A 19,984-nucleotide genomic window follows, 5' to 3' on the forward strand; every position below is an offset into this window, starting at 1 on the left:
ATACATGCAATGGCTTGTGCAGCTTTTTCTGTTTAATGAGGCTACCAGACTGCACTTTTCATTATTTTGTCTACAACATATTTTGATATATTTCAAGCACTTTTGACATACCAAAAGACTATGCTAGTAATTGTTGCTTGATGACCCATTACTTGTGAGCTTGCAAAGTAAACAATTAATATTCTTGATCACCAAAATGTTGTGGGAGCTAGACATTTATTTATGGCAATCCTCTCTCCCTTCCATTTGACGTTTGGACTGCATCCGATCCTATAGCTGTACAGAAAATCCGCAATCTGTTCGCTAGCTCTGTGGTTCTCAAACTTTTTGACACACAAACCCGCAAAAAGCAGTGGTTCAAAGCTTGCGGCCCCACACGCACGCACATACACCTGCGCCCGCGCGAACACACATGCACAATGGCTGGGCAAATGAAGTCTGACATTGCAGCACTAAACAGCAATGCATTTTCATTCATTTGCATTTTTTTTTATAAACTAAGTTTTTACACCTGCATTTTTTTGTTGAAAGTCATTCACGTTAGCAGCCAATATATCAAGTAGAGATGTACTGTCACTTCTATGGAGTCCAGAGCAAGCAGAATCGTACAACCTACATACCTATTTATTTTTTATTTAACCTTTATTTAAAAAACTTCTTCGGGATCGGTGTCCCTTCCACGGGACAGTTCAGCTAATGTATGCTGATGCGATTAGCATGAGGTTGTAAGTAACAAGAAAATTTCCCAGGACATAGACATATCTGATATTGGCAGAAAGCTTAATTTCTTGTTAATCTAACTGCACTGTCCAATTTACAGTAGCTATTAAAGTGAAAGAATAACATGCTATTGTTTGAGAAGAGTGCACAATTTTGAACATGAAAAGTTATTAAAAAACTAGGCACATTTGGGCAGTCTTGATACAATATTTTGAACAGAAATACAATGGTTCATTGGATCAGTCTAAAACGTTGCAGGTACACTGCTGCCATCTAACGGCCAAAATCTAAATTGCACCTGGGCTGGAATAATACATGATGGCCTTTCTCTTGCATTTCAAAGATAATAGTACAAAAAATACAAAATAACGTTTTTTTTCTTTGTATTACCTTTTACCAGATCTAATGTGTTATATTCTCCTACATTCCTTTCACATTTCCACAAACGTCAAAGTGTTTCCTTTCAAATGGTACCAAGAATATGCATATCCTTGCTTCAGGGCCTGAGCTACAGGAAGTTAGATTTGGGTATGTCATTTTAGGCGATTTCTTTTTTTAAAGGGGGCGGATCCTTAGTTAAGAACAAATTCTTATTTACAATGACGGCCTACCCCAGCCAAACCCAGACGACGCTGGGCCAATTGTGCACCACCCTATGGGACTCCCAATCATGGCCAGATTTGATACAGTCTGGAATCGAACCAGTATTGTACACACTGCAAAATTACTGCAGTAAAAAAAACGGTTATTTTGGATGCAGTATTTGCAATATTTGACGAAACACCCCAAACCGGAACTAATGCTACTGGGATCTCACACATCCCATTCAGTCCTGGCAGATTCTCTACGTCTACAGCAGAATCTGCCCACAGGAGATTATCCTTCAACCAGTTGATCAGTACAGGCACAATCAGTGCGCTTTCTGATGTAAGATAATGGGGTCACCCTGACCTGGTTAACCTAATGGAATGGGGTCAGAAACTCAGGGACACAATGGAATCAGTCAGGTTTATTTGGGTGCAGCAGAAGGATTATAACTTGTATCAAAAACACAATGGGTGTTATAACATTACTTGCATCATTTGTAAACCCTCTATATACAGTACCTTCAGAAAGTATTCAGACCACTTGACTTATTCCACATTTTGTTAGGTTACAGCCTTATTCTAAAATTGATTAAATCGTTTTTTTCCTCATCAATCTACACACAATACCACATAATGACAAAGCAATTTTTGCTCCTTTATAAAAAATGTCAAACTGAAATTTTACATTTATATAAGTATTCAGACCCTTTATTCAGTACTTTGTTGAAGCACATTTGGCAGCGATTACAGCATAGAGTATTCTTGAGTATGACGCTACAAGCTACCTGTATTTGGGGAGTTTCTCCCATTCTTCTCTGCAGATCCTCTCAAGCTTGGATGGTTGGATGGGGAGCATTGCTGCACAGCTATTTTCAGGTCTCTCCAGAGATGTTCGAACGGGTTCAAGTCTGGGCTCTGGCGGGCCACTCAAGGACATTCAGAGACTTGTTCCGAAGCCAGTCCTGCGCTGTCGTGGCTGTGTGCTTAGGGTTGTTGTCCTATTTGAAGGTGACCTCCAGTCTGAGGTCCTGAGCGCTCTGGAGCAGATTTTCATCAAGGATCTTTCTGTACTTTGCTCCGTTCATCTTTCCCTTGATCCTGACTAGTCTCCCAGTCCCTGCCGCTGAAAAACATCCCCACAGCATGATGCTGCCACCACCATGCTTCACCGTAGGGATTGTGCCAGGTTTCCTCTGGATGTGATGCTTGGCACTCAGGCCAAAGAGTTAAATATTGATTACATCAGACCAGAGAATCGTGTTTAGGTGCCTTTTGGCAAACTCCAAGCGGGCGGTGATGTGCATTTTACTGAGGAGTGGCTTCCGTCTGGCCACTATACCATAAAGGCCTGATTGGTGGAGTGCTGCAGAGATGGTTGTCCTTTTGGAAGGTTCTCCCATCTCCACAGAGGAACTCTGGAGCTCTGTCAGAGTGACCATCAGGTTCTTGGTCAACTCCCTGACCAAGGCCCTTCTCCCCCAATTGCTCAGTTTGCACTGGCGGCCAGCTCTAGGAAGGGTCTTCGTGGTTCCAAACTTCTTCCATTTAAGAATGATGGAGGCCACTGGGTTCTTGGGGATCAATGCTGCAGACATTTTTTGGTACCCTTCCCCAGATCTGTGCCTCATCACAATCCTGTCTCGGAGCTCTACCGACAATTCCTTCGACCTCATGGCTTGGTTTTTTCTCTGACATGCACTGTCAACTATGGGAGTAGTGCAGAGCGTTGTACGAGATCTTCAGTTTCTTGGCAATTTCTCGCATGGAATGGCCTTCATTTCTCAGAACAAGAATAGAGTGATGCGTTTCAGAATAAAATTCTTTGTTTCTGGCCATCTTGAGCCTGTAATCGATCCCAAAAATGCTGATGCTTCAGATACTCAACTAGTCTAAAGAAGGCCAGTTTTATTGTTTCTATAATCAGCTCCACAATTTTCAGCTGTGCTAACATAATTGCAAAAGGGTTTTCTAATGATCAATTAGCCTTTTAAAATGATAAACTTGGATTAGAAAACACAACGTTGTCACGCCCTGACCATAGAGATCCTTTTTATGTCTCTATTTTGGTTGGTCAGGGCGTGAGTTTGGGTGGGCATTCTATGTCTGGTGTTCTATGTTGTCCTTGTTTTGTATTTCTGTGTGTTTGGCCTGGTATGGTTCTCAGTCAGAGGCAGCTGTCTATCGTTGTCTCTGTTTGAGAATCATACTTAGGTAGCCTGTCCCCACCTGTGTTTGTGGGTGGTTGTTTCCTGTTTAGTGTTTGTTTCACCTTTCAGGACTGTTCGTTTGTTGTGTTTGTTGTTTTGTCAAGTGTTGCGTATTTTATTAAATAATATGAACACTTACCACGCTGCACCTTTGTCCTCTTCTCCTTCTCCCGACGACGTGCGTTACAAAAATGCCATTGGAACACAGGAGTGAGGTTGCTGATATTGGGCCTCTGTACGACTATGTCGATATTTCCTTAAAGATCAGCTGTTTCCAGCAACAATAGTCATTTACAACATTAACAATGTCTACACTGTATTTCTGATCAATTTTATGTTATTTTAATGGAAAAGAAATAGCTTTTCTTTAAAAAACAAGGACATTTCTAAGTTGAACGGTTGTGTATATACAGTTGAAGTCTGAAGTTTACATACACTTAGGTTGGAGTCATTAAAACATGTTTTTCAACCACTCCACAAATTTCTTGTTAACTTCTCTGCGCTACGGATCCCTTTTACGGGATCATTTTCCTAAACAACCGCTGAATTGCAGCACGCAAAATATTACTAAAAATATTTATAATCATGCAATCACAAGTGAAATATACCAAAACACAGCTTAGCTTGTTGTTAATCCACCTATCGTGTCAGATTTTGAAAATATGCTTTGCAGAGAAAGAAATCCAAGCTTTTGTGATTATCAATCAATGCTAGAACAGCTAGCCCCAAATTAGCATGGTCACGAAAGTCAGAAAAGCAATAAAATGAATCGCTTACCTTTGATAATCTTCGGATGTTTGCACTCACGAGACTCCCAGTTACACAACAAATGTTATTTTTGTTCGATAAATATTACTTTTATAACAAAGAAACGCCATTTGGGTTGCGCATTATGTTCAGAAAACCAAAGCCTCGTTCCATTCGACGATAATTCCAAAAAGTATCCGCAATGGTCGTAGAAACATGTCAAATGTTTTTTATAATCAATCCTCAGGTTGTTTTTAACAAACATAATCGATAATATTTCAACCGAACCGTAACCTATTCAATAACAGAGAAAAAGAAAATGGAGAGCTACCCTCTCACGCGCAGGAACTATTCAGAGGACACTTGACTAGTTTTGAAAAATCTTGCTCATTTTTCAAAATAAAAGCCTGAAACTATGTCTAAAGCCTGGTCACAGCCTGAGGAAGCCATTGGAAAAGGAATCTGGTTGATACCCCTTTAAATGGAAGAAAGATGGGCCAGGAAACACCAATTTTTTTTTAAAGAAATCACTTCTGTGAGTATAACAAAACTGCAGAATCAGTTTAATTATACTCACAGACAATATTTGACAGTTTTGGAAACTTTGGAGTGTTTTCTATCCTAATCTGTAAATTATATGCATGTTCTACGATCTGGACCTGAGAAATAGTCTGTTTACCTTGGGAACGTTATTTAAAAGTAAAATAAAAATCTGACCACTAGCGTCAAAAGGTTAACAAACTATAGTTTTGGCAAGTCGGTTAGGACTTGTACTGACATCTAAGTAATTCTTCCAACAATTGTTTACAGACAGATTATTTAACTTATAATTCACTGTATCACAATTCTAGTGGGTCAGAAGTTTACATACACTAAGTTGACTGTGCCTTTAAACAGCTTGGAAAATTCCAGAGAATGATATCATGGCTTTAGAAGCTTCTGATAGGCTAATTGACATCATTTGAGTCAATTGGAGGTGTACATATGGATGTATTTCAAGGCCTACCTTCAAACTCAGTGCCTCTTGACATCATGGGAAAATCAACAGAAATCAGCCAAGACCTCAGAAAATAAATTGTAGACCTCCACAAGTCTGGTTCATCCTTGGGAGCAATTTCCAAATGCCTGAAGGTACCACGTTCATCTGTACAAACAATAGTATGCAAGTATAAACACCATAGGACCACGCAGGCGTCATACCGCTCAGGAAGGAAACACATTCTGTCTCCTAGAGATTAACGTACTTGGTGCGAAAAGTGCAAATCAATCCCAGAACAACAGCAAAGGACCTTGTGAAGATGCTGGAGGAAACAGGTAAAAAAGTATCTATATCCACAGTAAAACAAGTCCTACGTCGACATAACCAGAAAGGCCGCTCAGCAAGAAAGAAGCCACTGCTCCAAAACCGCCATCAAAAAGACAGACTACGGTTTGCAACTGCACATGGGAACAAAGATCGTACTTTCTGGAGAAATGTCTTTGGTCTGATCAAACAAAAATAGAACTGTTTGGCCATAATGACCATCGTTATGTTTGGAGGAGAAGGGGGATGCTTGCACGCCGAAGAACACCATCCCAACCGTGAAGCACGGTGGTGGCAGCATCATGTTGTGGGGGTGCTTTGCTGCAGGAGGGACTGGTGCACTTCACAAAATAGATGTCATCATGAAGGAGGGAAATTACGTGTATGTATTGAAGCAACATCTTAAGACATCTGTCAGGAAGTTTAAGCTTGGTTGCAAATGGGTCTTCCAAATCGACAATGACCCCAAGGATACTTCCAAAGTTGTGGCAAAATGGTTTAAGGACAACAAAGTCAAGGTATTGGAGTGGCCATCACAACGCCCTGACCTCAATCCCATAGACATTTTGTGGGCAGAAAAACTGAAAAAGGATGTGCGTGCAAGGAGGCCTACAAACCTGACTCAGTTACACCAGCTCTGTCAGGAGGAATGGGCCAAAATTCACCCAATTTATTGTGGGAAGCTTGTGGAAGGCTACCCGTAACGTTTGACCCAGGTTAAAGAATTGAAAGGCAATGCTACCAAATTTGTATTGAGTATATGTAAACTTCTGACCCACTGGGAATGTTAAGAAAGAAAAAAAAAGCTGAAATAAATCATTCTCTCTACTATTATTCTGACATTTCACATTCTTAAAATAAAGTGGTGATCCAAACTGACCTAAAACAGGGAATTTTTACTTGGATTAAATGTCAGGAATTGTGAAAACTGAGTTTAAATGTATTTGGCTAAGGTGTATGTAAACTTGCGACTTCAACTGTATATAGTTTATTTCCTGATTTTACTTGGTTCCAAGTGTGTTGGCCAATCAATCCATAATCTTAATTCCAATCCGCAGATGTCCCCAGACTAACCCATCTATCAAGGCACAAGGCGAGACCCAAATGCAGACACAGGATGCAGATGGTTGGAGTCTTACAATGTTTATTAATCTAAAGGGGTAGGCAAGAGAATGGTCGTGGACAGACAAAAAAGGTCAAAACCAGATCAGAGTCCAGGAGGTACAGAGTCCAGGAGGTACAGAGTCCAGGAGGTACAGAGTCCAGGAGGTACAGAGTGGCAGACAGGCTCGTGGTCGAGGCAGGCAGAATGGTCAGGCAGGCAGGTACAGAGTCCAGAAACAGGCAAGGGTCAACACCGGGAGGACTAGAAAAAGGAAAATGCAAATAGCAGGAGAAAGAGAAAACCGCTGGTTGACTTGGAAACATACCAGATGAACTGGCAGAGAGAGACAGGAAACACAGGGATAAATACACTGGGGAAAATAAGCGACACCTGGAGGGGGTGGAGACGATCACAAGGTCAGGTGAAACAGATCAGTGCGTGACACCATCTTTCCCAGTACAATACCATTTTACTATTTCCTTTTGCGATACATCCTTCTATTTTACTGTGATGTCTTATGAAGGTCTTGAGCCTCTATTTTTTTACCATTTCTACCAAGATTGCTCTAAAAACAAAAACTTTACCTATGAGTATAATCATATTTCCCATTGATTGATCATGGTTTTTCAGATCTCCTAACAGTACTGTTTGTATATCCATCTGAACACAGATATTATCACTTACAACCACTTCTGGACCTGACTCCAAAACCGAACCACAGAAGGACAGTACCAAAATAGATGATCTATTGATTCTGTTTCCTTGTGGCAGAGTCTGCACAAGGCTGACTGTTCAATGCCCCATATATTGAGCTTTCTTTTTGTGCCAAGAATTTTATATAATAGTTTAAATTGAGAAGCATGGATTGATGCGTCAGTTGTTGTTTTGTATAGCAGTTCATTAACCCGATGCTATGGTACTGGGACATAAAAAAATATTTAATCTTAACCTTAAATTAAACATATACATTTTACGATTTAGAGTTTAGTGACATTATTTGCTGTAATATTTGTTCTGCCTCTTCTGGAGGATGAAATTGGAATTTTAACCAACTCTGTATTGCTTCATTTAAAAAGGAGGATAATTTAAACAGGGTGAAAATGGTTGGTTTTAATCTGTAATTAGTCAAAAGCCCCCTTTTGAACATTTGATAGGCGGTGTTTCTATTGTTGAAGGTTCCAGTAAAAAGATGCGATTACCCCTTTTGTTACGTCCGTCGTCGGAATGAGACCAAAGCGCAGCGGGGAAAGTGTACATCTTTAATTTATTTTCGAATGAACACCAAAAAACAACAAAAGATCAACGAACGTAAAGTTCTGCAGGGCTAACAGCTACAGTGCAAAAACAAGATCCCACAAACTCAGGTGGAAAACAGGCTGCCTAAGTGTGATTCCCAATCAGAGACATCGATAAACAGCTGCCTCTGATTGGGAACCATACCCAGCCAACAAAGAAGTAGAAAACTAGAATGCCCACCCAAATCACACCCTGACCTAACCAAATAGAGAAATAAACAGGCTCTTTAAGGTCAGGGCGTGACAGTACCCCCCCACCCAAAGGTGCGGACTCCGGCCGCAAAACCTGACTCTATGAGGGAGGGTCCGGGTGGGCATCTAGCCTCGGTGGCGGCTCCGGTTCGGGGCTTAGACCCCGCTCCGCTTGCTGATCCCTCCGCTTCCGTGGAACCGGACCGTGGATCGTCGCCGGAGGCGCCGAACCGTGGATCGCCGCCGGAGGCTCCCGACCGTAGATCGTCGCCGGGGACTCTGGACCGTAGATCGTCGCCGGAGGCTCTGGACTGCCGACCGTCGCTGGAGGCTCTGGACTGCCGACCGTCGCTGAAGGCTCTGGACTGCCGACCGTCGCTGGAGACTCCGGACCTTGGATCGTTACTGGAGGCTTCGGGCCATGGATCATCACTGCAGGCTTTGTGCCATGGATCATCACAGCAGGTTCCGGACTGTGGACCGTCTCAGGAGGTTCCGGACTGTGGACCGTCTCAGGAGGTTCCGGACTGTGGACCGTCTCAGGAGGTTCCGGACTGTGGACCGTCTCAGGAGGTTCCGGACTGTGGACCGTCTCAGGAGGTTCCGGACTGTGGACCGCCTCAAGAGGTTCCGGACTGTGGACCGCCTCAAGAGGTTCCGGACTGTGAAACGTCGCCGGAAGCTCTGGACTGGGAACTGTCGCCGGATGCTCTGGACTGGGAACTGTCGCCGGAAGCTCTGGACTGGGAACTGTCGCTGGAAGCTCTGGACTGGGAACTGTCGCCAGAAGCTCTGGACTGGGTACTGTCGCCGGAAGCTCTGGACTGCGGAGGCGCACTGGAGGCCTGATGCGTGGGACCGGTACAGGTGGCACCGGGCTAATGACACGTACCTCAGGGCGAGTGCGGCGAGGAGGCATAGGACGTAATGGACTGTGGAGGCGCACTGGAGGTCTGGAGCGTAGAGCTGGCACAATCCGTCCTGGCTGGATGCTCACTTTAGCCCGGCAGGTGCGGGGCGCTGGCACAGGACGCACTGGGCTGTGAAAGCGCACTGGAGACACAGTGCGTAGAACCGCATAACATGGTGCCTGAACGGTGACACACACCCCAGGGCGAGTGCGCGGAGGAAACACAGGACGCACCGGACTGGGGAGGCGCACCGAAGGCCAGATGTGTGAAACCGGTGCACATGACACCGGACTGGTGTCACGCTCCTCAGCACGCCCTCTCTGCAGCGCTCTCAACAACAGCACCTCTCTCCGGAATCTTGCGTCGAGCTCCTCACTCGACTGGCTCTGGTTCACCCCTCGGCTCCGCCGACCACTCCGTGTGCCCCTCCCCCCAAAAATGTGGGGGCTGCCTCTCGTGCTTGCGTCAAGTCCTATATTCCTGGTCTCGTCGCCGTTCCTCTCTCGCTGCCTCCGCCTGCTTCCATGGCAGGGTCTTGTCCCCTGCCATTACCTCCTCCCAGGTCCAGGATGTCCTCCACTCCTGGGCACGCTGCTTGGTCACTTGGTGGTGGGATCTTCTGTTACGTCCGTCGTCGGAATGAGACCAAAGCGCAGCGGGGAAAGTGTACATCTTAATTTATTTTCGAATGAACACCAAAAAACAACAAAAGATCAACGAATGTAAAGTTCTGCAGGGCTAACAGCTACAGTGCAAAAACAAGATCCCACAAACTCAGGTCGAAAACAGGTTGCCTAAGTATGATTCCCAATCAGAGACAACGATAGACAGCTGCTTCTGATTGGGAACCATACCTGGCCAACAAAGAAATAGAAAACTAGAATGCCCACCCAAATCACACCCTGACCTAACCAAATAGAGAAATTAACAGGCTCTCTAAGGTCAGGGCGTGACACCTTTTTACATTTTAGCAGACGTTCTTATCCAGAGTGACTTACAGGAGCAATTAGGGTTAAGTGCCTTGGTCAAGGGCACATTGGCAGATTTTTTACCTAGTTGGCTTGGGGGATTTTGAAACAGAGACCTTCGGTTACTGGCCCAATGCTCTTAACTACTAGGCTACCTGCCACCCCTTACTTGAATAAGATTAAGGAGCGGGAAGTCACTGGAAGCTTTGTTATATGTTCTGAAATTGAATGTAGATTGTGTATTATTGAATGATATTGTCTGTTTATCTCTGCTTGGATGTGTGAATGGGTTTATACTTTATAGTATTTCTAAGGATGATCCTGGAAAAATGTTCATGTTTACAACTATCTTTCCATTAAAGCACTCATTCTACTTCAAAATAGCAGTTCCAATTTATTAAAATATGTACAGTATATAGTCACATACAGTATTTACAGGTATCAATAGAGTGCAGATATACTTTCAGAGGTAAAAGAGGGTAAAAAAATATATAGTAATATTCTGTACCATAGAAGTATATGCCAACATGGTATTTACACATGGTGCACTTAGCAAGTAACCGCTTTAGTAACCTTTTCTCCGTTTTCAGTGCAAAAGTGTTTCATCTCCCCTTTATACAGGCTCAATAGAACAGGCAGAAATTAAATGAGTCACAATGATTTACAATACCGATCTCAAAATATATCATATTTGTTATAATTAGCCTACTCAGTGCTGTTGAAAATAGTCTGACATTTAGATATGATCACAATAACATTGTTTCTAATATCCTCATTACCTGCCAATTATTACCTGTAACTTAAACTATGATGCAAAGTAAACTGTGCAGTCTACTGAGGAAGGCTGTCATGTTTCTATTGTTGATGTCGACTCACTTTACAAGAACCACTCATTGACTTATTTCAGAGAAGCTTCCTGTTCACAGTTATAAAATGGCATCCACAGCTAAATTAACATTATTTGGGTTATAGTTCAGCAGCAACCATGGATATGTCAGTTAAATACATCACATAAGCACTTGCAATGAAACAGAGGTAAGGGTTCTGTATAAATCGTTGTAATTATTATTTTTGTTTTAAAAGGTATAATATTGTATAACATTGTAATAACGGTTATCCCATTGATATGTAGTGTATTCGGCTGCAAAGGCCGGACTATTGCTGGTCTCAAATGAATTTACTTGTATAAAAACAGCAGTCAATGCATGATTGCTCAAGTGCTTGACTATAATCACAAAGTTATCGGGAATAATTTGCATTTCGGACCTCACAATATTACTGTCTCAAAGACCATGTAAAAGATACAAATAACTATGAAAAAAAACATACAGTATCAACAATTACATGCGGTAGGTTAAGACAAGTTAATTGACAATAAGTTATTTTAAGGCACACTGAGTCCGATCCTATAATCACAAAGTATTGAGGACGACAATGGTGAATGCTCTGTCAGTTTAAGCATAACATAGGCAACACATGAGGTTTTAACTGCAGGTACCTCGAGGCCTCTTCTCATTCTGTCTATGGGTTGCCGTCAGTCAGAGGCACCAACGACTTTGTATAAGAACCATCTCTTTGGGGTTGCCAGAAAATCAGCAAAGACGATGGCATTCACTATCCTTTAGCACCACATCGTAGTTGATGTGGCACAAGTAGACTTAAAAAATAAATAAATAAAAATATTCACACATTTGTAATAACACATTTCTGTACACTATATACAAGGTGGAAATGTATTTCTATAGTTTGAATGACAAAATCATTTACAGCTGTATAAATTATTTTTCTAAGTGCTTCGGCAGTGGAAGGAGGGCAATCGTCCGTTGCTCCATACATTCAATATTAGCGGTTCCTGAGGTTAACTCTGTAAAACAAACAGGATTTTTGTCAATGGATCCCTGACTGGCAATAATGCAGGAAAAAAGTATTGCAGGAAGAAAAAAAATTGCTGTTAAAAAAAAAATATATATCACCTTTTTTATGTTTGTTTTTTCCCATTCATTTTGCATTTTACAAACGTCACTTCCTGTTGTAAGCTGAGGGCATGAGGACCTTTAATGCAGAACACCATCCTGGAAAAGGGTCATACAAGAATAGAATATTAAAGGTCAAGTCAACTACTTAAAATTTTTTTAAGGTAAATTCCACACAAAAACTATTAGCCCATTGTTGGTATAGTGCCAAAATGTTTTAAATGTCAGCAATCAAATTCAAGATATATAAAACTTTCAAATTACAGAAATACAGCCGGTATAATGCATTTTGCATCATATGCATCACACAGAATACATCATACAGTCCATTTCTGCACAGATTTTTCAAAACGTTCATATTTCTAATGATTTTATGGATGACAATTGTCTTCATTTCATGATTTTAAAATAAATTAGGCCTCTCAAAACTCACTTTTTCTGCGTCTCCCCGACTCTGATGCGTATTTTGTGAACCTCCACTTCAGAATCCACAGAGTCATCTGACCACCAAGATGACACCATTTTGAGCATGGACGAGGCTGACCAGTTAGTAGACTCCTGCCACTTGAACTTTACCATCAGGAGGTCACCTATGTCTTTCTCCGCTACCAACAGGAAGGAATGGGTCTTATTGGTCGTTATCTTCTCCTTTCTGCCAATGAGAAAGAGCATAGATGCTCAACAGGTTAATGTCACCTCACTTCACAAGAACAGCTAATTTACCTCTGAGTGAAGGTGTCATGTCTAATCATAGAATACAGTAGCACGAAAACTTGAGCTATAGACCATAAAGACTTATGTCATTATAAACGTGATAAATGGTGTCAGGTGTCTTATGTTGATATAGCATGTGTTTTGTTGTATGGTTTAGGATTTAACTACCTGTTGGAGCAGGTACTCACAGTGTCAGCTTGAGGTCTTCAACCTCTCCTTTGGTTCCAATCAGAGAGACTGTCAGTGAAGGCTCCATCTCAGACCTGTCCACCTTGCTGGAGAAGTGGATCTTCAGCTGGTAATGATAGACTCTGAACGGCATGAAGTCTTTGGTCTTGGTGTACATCTTAATGCTGCGTGTCATGCGAATCTTTCTGATGTTGTAGCCCACGGTGTTACAGTGGTTCTTGCGGCAGCTGAGGCACATTCCGCGGTCGAACATATCGTTGCTCCCGCAGCGATATGCCATGCTGGCCTCCTGCTCGTTGACCAGGGAGTCGATGAACAGGTGAATGGAACGCTCATGGGAACATCTGGGAATGTCAGTGATGGCTGTGAACATAAAGGGTATAGTTGCATTACTGGTCCACGTTCAAAAACCAGAGTTGAGATTCTCAATTGAAGGAGAAAGTTTCCTTCCCTAACATTACCATTATAGATAGTAATATCAACCTTTATCTGGGGCCCTACAATAAGAGTTATGTTGCTGGTGACCTTCTGAAGGGATTATCTCTAGCTGTGATGTTTGGGGGCCTCTGTTTTAACAGTAATGAATGGGCCTTTGTCAGGCTGACAGCTACAATGTTAGTCGTAAAGACAAATAAGCGACTAGCTGCAAAGTTACTGCAACTTCTGTTATATTGTTGTACTGACTTCACCACCCTATTGTTCACAAGCCCTGCCATCTTCAAATAAATTACAAGTGGACAATTACATGTCTGCCTTAGCCAATGATACATCAGTACACAAATTGACAACAGAGTCATTGTGTGGAAAGTGATTGCGAGTGTTGTTATATACACTGAGTATACAGAACATTAAGGACACCTGCTCTTTCCATGACATAGACTGACCAGGTGAATCCAGGTGAAAACTGTGATCCCTTATTGATGTCACTTGTTAAATCCACTTCAAATCAGTGTAGATGAAGGGGAGGGGACAGGTTAAAGAATGATTGTTAAGCCTTGAGACGTGGATTGTGTATATGTGCCATTCCGAGGGTGAATGGGCAAGACAAAATAGGTAAGTGTCTTTGAACGGGGTATGGTAGTGGGTGCAAGGTTTGTGTCAAGAACTGCAACGCTGCTGGGTCTCACGCTCAACAGTTTCCCTTGTGTATCAACCCCAATTGAGGCTGTTCTGAGGACAAAGGGGAGGCTACAACTCAATATTGGGAAGGTGTCCTTAATATTTTGTGCACTAAGTGTATGTCTAATATGTCACCAATTTTATAGTGACACACAAAAATATCTAGATGTGATTCTCACCAAAGAGACCATATTTGGAAATAGTCTCCAGGGTGCTTTGCAGATTGCAGCCTGGCTGGAAACTGCCTCCATTGGGGTATATGTCCACATGACCCACAGGCTGCTGGATGCCGATGCTGAAGCCCAGAGAGCCCCGCGTGAAGGTGTGAAGAACGTCCACAAAGTGAGCATCATCTGGGGACAGGCGGTGGTGAGCATGCTCTCCCTCAAAGTCTGGACCGGCTGGGTCAAGACCTGTAAAGAGAAGCGGGCCAATCAGTGGGTAGTGGAACAAGCCAAAGCCCTATGAAAGAAAGTTCTTGCAGTCCAAAGAAGCAACTAATGATTAGCAACAGTGCTATTATCTGGTCTTTGTTTCTCTATAAGACATTATATTTACCAGTTATTCTGCCCACTTTATTAGAGGCGTGACTCCCAGCGAATCTTGCCACATGAGCACCCAGACTGTAGCCAATGAGGTGGAGGTTTTCAAGAGGGATGTCGGTTGCCTCCTATAAAACACATTGGAGTAAAGTGTCAAGTTCATTGCCATAGAAACTAGGAGTGTGAACATTTAAAAGTTAAAACATTTAAACAAAGTTGGGATCCTTAACGTTAAGAAAAATCTCTAACCCACAATTTAAATCACAGTGTAGTTATCACAAAACGTTATCTTCCATGTTGTAGCCTAACTAGACTATATGGCTATAAAAGGCCTGGGGGAAAGTTGCTGAATTGAAATAAAACCAGACAGGAAGAGGCGAACTTTAGGCTACTTAGGTGAATCCGCGAGGCATGCAAGACAATTAAGACATTGCGAGATTCAGATTAGTAAGACATATAGCCACGGTTCTGAGTGCCTGCTCTTTCTCTTTGCTAATGACAAGAGTGTGTGTTCAGTCTTCGGTCTGCTGTATGTATAATATCCAGGCTTAGGCTATTCATGGGACCGATGTCGCCAGGATACAGAGCTATCTTCGGGCCAGTCTTGTGAGCATGGGTAAGCTCCTCTTCGTTGCTGAGCGGGTGGGGGTGTTTTTGTCTCATATTAGGAAATTACAATAGGCTACTGGTATAGCCTGTATCGATTACCCTTTTCAGATATAATGGTGTGTGGCCCCTTGAAAACGCTTCCGCTACGGCATGTTTGTTTATGTTAGGGTAGGACAAACCACGGCTTTTTAAACGCCAACACGAAACCTTCTCTGGAGACATGAAAGGCATTTTACTTGTCTGTAAGTGGCGTGCAATGTTCCCTCAAAAATAAATTAAAGCACTGAGCAAATTTCAGGTCTGCTGAGCGCAAACTTGAACATTCTGAAAATTCTGTGCAACTTCCAGTGTGCATTTACTGTGAAAATTGAGGCTATATCCCCTTTAAGTTACAGTTTTAACAGTGGCCAAGTAGGCTACTGTGGCTATTTGCTCATAATGTAGGCCTACCAGAGTGGCCTACCATCAAAAACAATTAAGCATAATGCTAAAGCAACACTCGGGTGGTTTAAGAGGAACATTTAAATGTCTTGGAATGGCCTAGTCAAAGCCCAGACCTCAATAAAATTGAGAATCTATGGTACGACTTAAAGATTGCTGTACACCAGCAGAGCCCATCCAACTTGAAGGAGCTGGAGCAGTTTAGCCTTGAAGAATGGGCATAAATCCCAGTGGCTAGATGTGCCAAGCTTATAGAGACATAACCCAAGAGACTTGCAGCTGTATTTGCTGCAAAAGGTGGCTCTACAAAGTATTGACTTTGGGTGGGTGAAAAGTTATGTTATGCTCAAGTTTTCTTGTTTTTTTCTTGTTTGTTTCACAATAAAACATATTTTGCATCTTCAAAATGGTAGGCATGTTATGTAAATCAAATGATACAAACCCCCCCAAAATATATTTTAATTCCAGGTTGTAAGGCAACAAAATAGGAAAATTGCCAAGGGGGGTGAATACTTTCGCAAGCCACTGTACATACTTAATAGGACCATTATTCTGCATTGTGAATTAACATGGAATTTAATGTTTTTTTTATCATTTTAAATGGAAAACCGATACAAAAAATTGCAGTTTAAATGTAAGAAAATGTTTCCATTTATCACATCCCTAATAGAAACAATTTACAGTAAATCTTTGTACTTTGTTACCTATGTTTATAACATGTCATTTATACTTTCTCTGAAAAACAGTGCAGTGACTTAGAAGTTGAGTCATCGTACAAACCTCCAGCCAGTCAATGAAGTGAGCGATCTCTTGTCCCACCATCTTGGTGTTCTGGGCGGCTACAGGATAGTGGTTCTGGGCTGCGTACAGCCAGTCCACCACGATCACATTGGCATCCTGCTCTCTCTCATACAGCGCTGACACCAGTTTGGCCACCCAGCTCTCAAACAAGCCGCTCACCTGTTGCAGCAGAGAGAAAGCACAAATGTTTTTTGTTAGTGACAGGGAATCCAAGCCCTTGAGCAATAGTTGTGAAGGACTTAATGTCACAGACATGCTGCTACAGGTTGGAGGGGCTTACTGTCCAGCCATGGATCACAAGGAATGTTTTAGAGGTGCTGTTGAAAGTGCATTCTTTGAGAGACTCTGGGTTGCCGGGGATGATGTAACAGATGTCATCTTCTGGCATCAATGGCTTCCGGAGGGAGAATTTGGTGTAGGCATGAGGAGTGGCATCGTTCTTTTGAAACAAGTCCTTGAAGTTGTCCATTAAATTATCTAAGAGAGGAATGTGAACACAACACATTGGCTTTAGAAATATTTGTATATTAATTGGACCATAAACCAGACAGGCAGAATGCAAGACAATAGAAAGTAGCTGTAGGCCTATGGATTATAAAATGTTTTGATCCATGCTGCTATTTCTAATCTTAAATCATACTGGTGGTGGTGGGGATGCCTGACTGCACAGGCCCCTCAGTACCAGGGGGGCTACTAGGGTTCAGTCGGTCAGACAGATCCCATAGAAACCACAGCTTTTCCCAGCTTTGTTCCTCTAGCTCTGACAAATCGCACAGGGTATAAAAGTAGCTGCATTCACAGTGGGTCAGCGGACTCCTTGGCCAAGGCTATAGGTAAGCACTAAGCTACTGCACTGCAATGAATGGAGGTTGCATTCCATGACGGTTAAAGCAGACACAAATACGTTATATTTTGAATAATAAATAGACCATAGCCTTTGTATTCATATGCAATCTGACTACATTTATGTCTTACTTCACCATTGCAGAAGACCTACATCAAGTTTTGTATAAAACCTTTGAGTTTCTGTAGCCTATCTATACTGAACAGAAATATAAATGCAACATGCAACAATTGCAATGATTTCAGTGAGTTACAGTTCATTTAAGGAAATCCGTCAATTGAAATACATTCATTAGGCCCTAATCTATGGATTTCACATGACTGGTAGGGGAGCAGCCATAGGTGGGCATAGGCCCACCCACTGGGGAGCCAGGCCCTGCCAATCAGAATGAGTTTTTCCCCACAACAGGGCTTTATTACAGACAGAAACACTCATCAACTGTCAGAGTGGCTGGTCTCAGACGATCCCACAGGTGAAGAAGCCGGATGTGGAGGTCCTGGGCTGGTGTGGTTAGACGTGGTCTTCGGTTGTGAGGCCAGTTGGACTTACCAGTTGGACTTCCTGCCACGTTGGAGGCGGCTTATGGTAGAAAAATTAACATTCAACTCAACAGCTCTGGTGGACATTCCTGCAGTCAGCATGCCAATTGCACTTTCCCTCAAAACTTGAGACATCTGTGGCATTGTGTTGTGTGACAAAACTGCATATTTTTGTGGCCTTTTTCCCCCAGCACAAGGTGCACCTGTGTAATGATCATGCTGTTTAATCAGTTTATTGATATGCCACACCTGTTAGGTGGATGGATTATCTTGGCAAAGGAGAAAATGGTCACTAACAGGGATACATTTTTGCACAAATACATTTTTGCACAAAATGAGAGAAATAATATTCTTGTGTATGGAACATTTCTGGGATCTTTTATTTCAGCTCATGAAACATGGGACCAACACATGTTGCATTTTTGTTTTTGTTCATTATCTTTTGTCTACTTTTATGTCCAATATACATCAACATTAGGATTTTTTTCAATACCTAATTATAGTAACCTTACTCAAAAATCGCATGAATGAATGGGCGTTCAGTCGAATACTTGAGGTCATATCCTATACTAACAATTTAGTCTACGTCATCACAAAATCCCAGAAATTTGATACAGCCTCATCATTTAAGTGACAGTATCTAAAGGCTGTCAATTACATTTATAATAATCTGAAAAGTTCGATTCTTCAGATAATGTCATTTTAGCGGCACAAATGCAATGTTTTCTAATCAGATCACAAAACGGAGAATAGTAATTCTCAACAGTAATTTCATGGATTAGCTACTCACAAAGGGTATGAACGTAGTGGTCCTCTTCCAAAGACGAGACATAAAATACTGAATTTAACACAAGAAAGTAAAGACATTGCGCTTGCAACACTTTCATTTCTTTTCAACCTAATAATTCTTATTTGGGGAAATGTCAAGTTTGCAATCACAGACCCTAAAAAAATGTATCGAATGTAAAATGGTGACAATTTTCCACCGGTTAGAAGAGATTCCGTACGTTCTGTGGCGCGCAGTATTGCTATCTGAACCACCTTGAAGTGCCCGGTTCCTAAAGAGGACCTCTCCCTCTGTCGCAAACCTATTGGTTGCTTTTACCCTGCGCAGGGAATGAGGGTATAATGTAAGACATTGATAACTGGCAATGAAGTTAATAATTTTATTCAAGCGAATGTTATTTACTATGTGAAATAGCACAGGCAAATGTTAAATCAGATCTGGCTAGACTGAATTTGCTGTTGCCCATAGCTACAAATGGCTTTGCTCTTGACTTCATGAGGGAAGTTTCATGCCTGAAAATAAATAGTTCATTTAACGCTTCCCCATACAACTTTCTGGGAATGGTGCAGGATAGTTGCTTGGCTTAGGGAACACTCACATTTAAGGAACTTGACCAAACAAAATAATATTGGTATTTCATTGCTTTGACAGAACCTTTCCTAAAAGTTCAAACAGTTAGATATGTGTAATGTTCTCTAACTGATTTGACATTGGGAATGTTCTCAAATAGTTCAGAGAACATTACGAAACGTTCTGTGGGAATTTCAGTACTTCAGCATAACATTTCCTCATGGTTCTTGAAGAAAAGGACTAGGCTTTTGGTGGACTAACTTCTGCTGCCACCATGGCTCATCGTCAAAATGCAAATAAGGAGATTGCAGGTGGAGGTGGGGTTGGATGGTTTTATAAAGCCGGTGGGAAGGATGTGTTAGAAGTTGTGGCTTGTAAGGCCTTGGAGATATATTGGATGTGGTGGTCTGGAAGGGAAATACAAAAAGGGAAACATTAGGAACACAACAAAGTAGTGCCAGGTGACTATGGGGAAATAGGCTTAACATAACATCTATAAACTAAGGAGACTGCCAAGAATAACATAAAGGAGCAATAGCATGGATATAAAGGACATGCTATGAGTTTAGGCCTCATAATACATATAGTTAACTTACATTTCTCCTACAATAAAATAACATAGGGGAACTTACTTCATCATATCACACACACTGGACAGATGAAGTTCTAAGAATGTTATTTAAAATTATAAACTGGGTGGTTCGAGCCCTGAATGCTGATTGGCTGAAAGCTGTGGTATATCAGACCGTATACCACGGGTATGACAAAACATTTATTTTTACTGCTCTAATTACGTAAGTAACTAGTTTGTGGTATATTGC

The 19,984-nt window shown here is 41.9% G+C and overlaps 1 protein-coding gene across 2 annotated transcripts; it reads right to left on the minus strand.

Annotated features, from left to right (window-relative positions):
- Positions 1-11,071: 11,071 nt before the first annotated feature.
- LOC139539668 (lipoprotein lipase-like) lies at positions 11,072-18,876 on the minus strand. 2 transcript variants are annotated; one of them, XM_071342835.1, is made up of 9 exons: positions 18,597-18,876; positions 16,704-16,900; positions 16,403-16,582; positions 14,589-14,700; positions 14,210-14,443; positions 12,911-13,274; positions 12,442-12,660; positions 12,009-12,107; positions 11,072-11,899 (listed from the first exon to the last, which is right to left on the minus strand). In XM_071342835.1, the coding sequence occupies exons 1-8, from the start codon at positions 18,691-18,693 to the stop codon at positions 12,014-12,016; spliced, it is 1,497 nt and encodes a 498-aa protein (XP_071198936.1). In that variant the 5' UTR covers positions 18,694-18,876; the 3' UTR covers positions 11,072-11,899; positions 12,009-12,013. The 2 variants fall into 2 exon arrangements, with proteins under 2 accessions (XP_071198936.1, XP_071198938.1); XM_071342837.1 differs by having other exon boundaries at positions 16,704-17,846; positions 18,597-18,698.
- Positions 18,877-19,984: the final 1,108 nt, after the last annotated feature.

This window comes from Salvelinus alpinus, chromosome 15 (genome assembly GCF_045679555.1).
Source record: "Salvelinus alpinus chromosome 15, SLU_Salpinus.1, whole genome shotgun sequence".
NCBI classification, from domain to species: domain Eukaryota; kingdom Metazoa; phylum Chordata; class Actinopteri; order Salmoniformes; family Salmonidae; genus Salvelinus; species Salvelinus alpinus.